Genomic DNA, 6,266 nt, shown 5'->3' on the forward strand with positions numbered 1-6,266 from the left:
GTGAGTATGCTCGCCCACTGTCTGGTCGGGCCAATCAAATTGTCAGGGCGGGCTTTATATGATGATGGACAGATGATCAACAGTAACGTAATCAACCACGTCACCAAAGCGCGCTTGGGTGACAACAACAATGGCTGCCTCTGGAGAGCTATTAGGTCTGTTCTAGAAGATATCGACAGCAAATTAATTTTAAAAGAGGAACAGAGAAACGCGATCAAGGCATTTGTTGAAAAGAAAGATGTTTTTGGTGTCCTTCCTACGGTATTCGGCAAAAGTTTAATTTATCAGCTGGCTCCCTTGGTCACTTAACATACGTCACGCACTCCCTTGCTCTTATTGGTTGTAGGTCTATCCCAGGGGTGGCGAACAAGTTAGACACAAAGAGCCGAAATCTTCAACTGTGAAAGTCCAAGAGCCACACCACGCGCTGACCTGCCAAGACAGACACACACAAATGCGCACACAAACACACATAATTAAAACCATATATTTTTCTAATAACACACTCCTCTTCTTACAACATAACCCTCAAGTGTCCACCCTCAACACACACATCAAATGCAGCTTAGCCAGAGGTAATACAGCAACTACCCTGGAGGTCAGACACCCCCCTCTCCACACACACACAGGCACCGCTCTCTCTATCCCTCGCTCCCTTGACACACGCAACTAATGAACACACTTCAGATACATAGATAGGGCCTGTATAATGTAAATTGATCAATATTGAAATATTCACACAGGCATGTTTAGTCAGATGGTATTTTTTTCAAACTACATCAGAGTCACAGAGTTTCACATCACAGAGTTTCTTACCTTGCTGGAGGTGATGGGGTTATAATCTCAGTGGGATTTCTGGCATCTCTTGTTTCTAGTAATCCTCTGCAAATCAGGTTGGTATTCAGTTGTAGCCACTCGGAGCAGTTCCTTTACGTGAGTGTCAGTCAGAACGGACCGATGCTTGGACTTCACGTGTTCCAAGGTAGAAAACAGGGATTCGCAGACATATGTTGAGGAGAACATTGACAGCAGTTTTAGGGCGGCTCTTTTTACACACGGGTATTTTTCAGTTGGCACAACTCTCCAAAACGCAACAGGGCCTTCTTTCAAAAGAGATTTCAGTCTGTCATCCTCGCGTAGCTCAATCATCTCCAGTTCACTCGCTGCCTCATCAGTGACAAGCGGGGATTTGAGGCAGTCTGCCTCTGCATTAAAAGGGTCGATGAGAAGAGTGATCTGTGGTCTTTTCTGCTGCAGGTCCTCAAAACGCGAAGTAATGCTCCCGTGCAGTTGCGCAAGCATTTTCACGTACTGACCCTTATTCATTTTAATGAAGAAAAATGCCTCTGCACTCAATTGGATAGACTCTATCCAATTGAGTGCTGCAGAGGCATTTTTTTTTCCTGGTTCATTCGAAACACTCCCCATAATCACAGCTCTATGGAGCAGTATCAGACTCATACTCTGACTGGAATTGAGTAGGACTACGACAGGCTAGACAAAAACACCTGTGACCCCTGTTTCCATCCAGGGGGTTCCTGTTGACACTGTGGAGGAGTATAAGTACCTGGGAGTGTACTTTAACAATAAGTTGGACTGGACTATAAACACCGAGGCGATCTACAAAAAGGGCCAAAGCCTACTAGACTATTCTTCCTGTGGAGGCTGAAGTCCTTTAACATCTGTGGGACGATGTTCAGGATGTTTTATGAGTCTGTTGTTGCTAGCACGCTCTTCTTTGCTGTCACATGCTGGGGCAATGGGCTGAGGGTCACTGAAAACAACAGACTGAACAAACTGATCAAGAGGGCCGGTGATGTTGTGGGGGAGCAGCTGGACACTCTGACCACCGTGGCAGAGAGGAGGATGCTGTCCAGGTTTCAGTCCATCTTAGACAATGACTCACATCCTCTCCATGACACACTGGTCCAGCAGACGAGCTCCTTCAGCAGAAGACTCCTCCTACCCAGATGCACCACAGAGCGCCACATGAAATCATTCCTACCTGTGGTCATCAATCTCTATAACGCCTCCTCCCTCAAGTGATTCCCCTCCCCCCCGTTATTGACATTTATGCACTATTTTTGCATGCCACGTATCACTTTACTTGGATTTATCACTTTACTTGGATTTTCACTTTATTTGGATTGAGTTTTTACATATTCAAAGATATACGTACAGATATATATACAGAAGAGTTCTATGTGTATATATTTTATCACTTTTATTCTTATTTTTTATATTGTATAGTTGGATGTGTGTATATACTATGTAAAACTGTAACTGGAGCGTGTAACAAGAGTAATTTCCCTCTGGGATTATTAAAGTATTTCTGATTCTGATAATAACATTGTTGTAAAATGCAGGAGTCATAGCTTTCTGAAAAATGTTCAAAGATAACAAGGTATATTAACAGCCCTGAGAAACACCTGTGCAAAATAAATTAGTTAAAGTGGTAACAGTTTCTTTGCAAAAAATATTTAAAACTAAGCTGGTGGGCTTTAGATAGGTAAAACCAGGGCACAAGTAATACAAATTCCCACACAGCGGTAGGAACTTTATTTGTCCAAGAGCAAAGTTCATGAGACTTTCTTTCATGTTTGTATAAATAGACACAAAAGAATATCAGTAAGATTCCGTTTCTCAATATCCATACAAGTTTATGCGCCCAACAATTTTGGTTTAGCTCTTAACTTTAGAGGTGTTCATTGAAAAAAAAAAAAACAGCAGAAGAGGCGAGGCTTACACATAGGTAACTCCTAGCTGCTGCTTTATCCTCTGGCATTTGCTCTCTGGACGTCAACCTGTCAAACAGGACTAACAATGGCAGAATCATTTATTATTGCAATAGACTTTGGGACTGCATACAGTGGCTATGCCTATAATATCACTTCCATTGAAGGAGAAATTGATCCCATGTTGAAAAAGTGGGGAAAGGAGCATGGACTTGAAACCCCAAAGACCCCAACCAGCATCCTGTTTGACGAACATGGAGAATTCATGAAGTTTGGCTATGAGGCCAAAACCGCATACATCAAGATGAGAGGAGAAGATGCAAAGAAACATTATTTTTTCGAGAACTTCAAGATGGCTCTTTATGACAGAGTAAGTCTAGATTTTTACATTTTTAGAATTGCTTTATAATATGAAGCTGCATAATATGTTCATTTATATACTGCAAAATGATCAGGCAGCTGCAGGAATAACGCTGCTTAGTTAATTTCAGTTGAAAAACTTCTTTTTCAGAAATGCAACAATGATTCAAATAAAAAATAAATACTATTTTTGCATTTAAAGACTTTGTTGTTTGTCTGGTAACTATTTGTGATAAAGTAAATAAAGAATTGTACAGCCAAGACATATATTACTAAACCATTATCATATGTCCCTAGAAACTCGTCAGGGATGTGACAATTAAAGCAGCCAATGGGAAGGAAATGACAGCTCTGAAGGTTTTTACAGAAGCTCTAAGATTCCTGAAGGAAGATGCTTTGAAAACCATCAGTTCCAATGTAGCAGGACTACAGTTTTTGGCCTCTGACTTCAACTGGGTGCTCACTGTCCCTGCCATCTGGGATCCTTCAGCCAAACAGTTCATGAGAGAAGCTGCAACTGAGGTAACATAATTTCTTACAGGGAGGTTATTAAATGTTCAGAGGGATCAGCGTCTTCATCTCTCTACCAGGCAGGAATTGTGACTGAAGACACAGAAGAAAAACTGATCATTGCACTTGAACCAGAAGCAGCTTCAGTCTGGTGTAAGAAGCTTCCATCAGATGGATTCATTACACCGAACCACAATAGAGATTCCTTGGATGAGTCTCCAGGGACACAGTATATTGTAGTTGACTGTGGAGGTAATGAAATATAAATCTTATCAAAAGATGATAAATATTATTCTTACATATTATTAATATTAGTAAATCAGTATATGGATGTGAAAAGAAAATAAAGCAAAAAAAAAAAAACACAAGGTACTTTGTGTCTCATAAAGCATTGTATAAAAACCTCTGGAAGTTGTTATAACCTCTGTCTCTGTTTCAGGAGGAACCATCGACATCACTGTTCACGAAGTTCTGGAAGGAGGAGCTCTAAAGGAGCTACACAAGGCTTCTGGAAATGATCTGGGAGGACAAACTGTGGACAAAAAGTTCAAAGAGTTTCTTGGAGAAATATTCTGTGATGGAGTCTGGGATGAATATGAAAAAAATTATCCCAGTGAGGTTCACAAAATGATGTATGATTTTACACGTCTCAAACAAGTAGATGAAGATGTTCAGATCACCTGTCCTTATAATCTGGGAAAACTGGCTCAGAAAAAGAAAGAAATAGAAGACTTCTTTAAGTCTGTGGAAGGTGCTTTCTGGAATGAGGGATCAATAAGAATTTCAAAAGAGAAAATGAGATTTTTCTTTGCAGAGAGTCTGAAGGGCATCACTGAGAGCCTCAATGAAATCTTTAAGAAAGATTTCAGAATTGAATTTATTCTACTAGTGGGGGGATATGCTGGAAGCCAAATCCTGCGGCAGCACATTTTTGATCAGTTTGCTGATAAGTGCAAAGTGCTGTGTCCATTCAGAGCTCAGGAGGCAATTGTAAAGGGAGCTGTACAGTTTGGGAAAAACCCAGAGCTGGTTGCTTCTAGAAAAAGTGCCTACACCTATGGGACTGAAATTGCTGAGATGTTTGATCAATCAAAGCATAAAGCAGAAAAGAAGTTTCTAGCTGATGGGCGTGAAATGTGTGGTGATGTTTTCATGAAACTTGTGTCAGAAGGTGATGATGTCTCTTGGGATGAGATCAAAGAGCACACCTTATATGCAGTCGAAGCAGAACAAACAGCCATGAGTTTAACATTTTTCCGCACAGAAAGGCAAAATGTGAAGTATGTTGATGAGTGGGGAGTAGAGGAAGTCGCTTCATTTGAAGTAGACATGCCCATTGTCAAAGGGGGGAGAAAACGTGAAGTCAAGCTGCAAATCAAGTTTGGTTCAACAGAGATAACAGCTACAGCCACTGACATGGCCTCACTATCAAAAGGTTCTGTCAAGATTGATTTCATGACCAAATCATAAGGATTTAGGGTATATTAAGATAAAGTTTTAACAGCTTTAAACTAAAATGAATCAAACTAATGGCTTTACTTCACTTTAGATGGCATCTAAGACTGATGTTAAACTTTATTAGCTTTTTTTTTTTTTTCAAATACTTATGAATCAAATATTAACTATTTCCTAATATTCCATTTGCATGTTTTTGCTTGTTTTTCTTTAGGAGTTGTGAAATTATTTCAGGGGACTTGATACATCTATCAATGGCTTACCTTTCTAGTCAAAATTAGACTTTTTTTTTAACTTAACTTATAAATTACAGTGCTCATGAAAAATGTTTTGATTATTTGTTAAATTATCCATTTTCTATAAATGTGTTATCTATACATCTACTAGCTGTTCACATGTGCTTTAATAAAGATGTGATTGATGTAATGAAATCAAGATGAAAATATCTGGGGAATCCAGTTAACATATTATAAAAGTTAAGTTCTCTTATGTTATAACATAACCACTATGTTATTTTATTGTCTTGTATGAAGTACATTAAAGTTTACAGATAACAAACTGTTTGGTAGAACCATTATTATTTCATTGGTAATATTATTGTGAATCTCCACTGGTTAAAAATGATGTTGGGTATTAAAATGCGTTTTTTTTTTTTTTTGGTGTGGAGAAAATTTGTTAACAAAAAGGGGCGTGTGCATCAGCACTTGCGGCTTGACCGGAGAGGAAGAAGCACACTCTCAGATCTGTGCAGCAGGAGTTTATGTTTGGTTGTATGTTAAAAACAAGATAAAAAAGAAAAGAAAAGAGATAAAACAGCAATCAAAGATAGTCCCACTGCCAAAGACCAGGCATCTAGAAAACTTATCAGAGTTTGCACCCAGAGGACGCCGCCCGGTGCAAGAAGACACCGCCCAGGGTAGAGAAAGACGCTCCCGGTGAGATCTGGACCTTTATTTTTCTTTTGGGGTATTTTTAGTGGTACCACTCTTTTTTCTTATGTTTTTTGGGGGGTTTGTCATTTGGATTTTTTATTTTGGAACTAGACTTTGGACTTAAACACTTCCAAGACTTTGTTTTGCATTCGGAGGATATTGAACTCCTTTGTGGACATGCAGATATAAATTGAGTGTTTGAGTTTACTTATAAATTGGTTATGAAGGATTTTTGGTTTGTTAAAATTTATAATGTAACATATTTAACATGCTG

At 39.1% G+C, this 6,266-nt stretch overlaps 1 protein-coding gene across 1 annotated transcript; it reads left to right on the top strand.

Moving 5' to 3' along the window:
* Positions 1-2,823: 2,823 nt before the first annotated feature.
* LOC119786349 (heat shock 70 kDa protein 12A-like) lies at positions 2,824-5,075 on the top strand. The gene is made up of 4 exons (XM_038289634.1): positions 2,824-3,105; positions 3,393-3,617; positions 3,686-3,857; positions 4,045-5,075. Exons 1-4 carry the CDS (start codon positions 2,824-2,826, stop codon positions 5,073-5,075), a joined length of 1,710 nt encoding a protein of 569 aa, XP_038145562.1.
* The last annotated feature ends 1,191 nt before the right edge of the window (positions 5,076-6,266 follow it).

The sequence above is a fragment of the Cyprinodon tularosa genome, unplaced genomic scaffold (assembly GCF_016077235.1).
Source record: "Cyprinodon tularosa strain WSP-4 unplaced genomic scaffold, ASM1607723v1 ctg270, whole genome shotgun sequence".
NCBI lineage: Eukaryota > Metazoa > Chordata > Actinopteri > Cyprinodontiformes > Cyprinodontidae > Cyprinodon > Cyprinodon tularosa.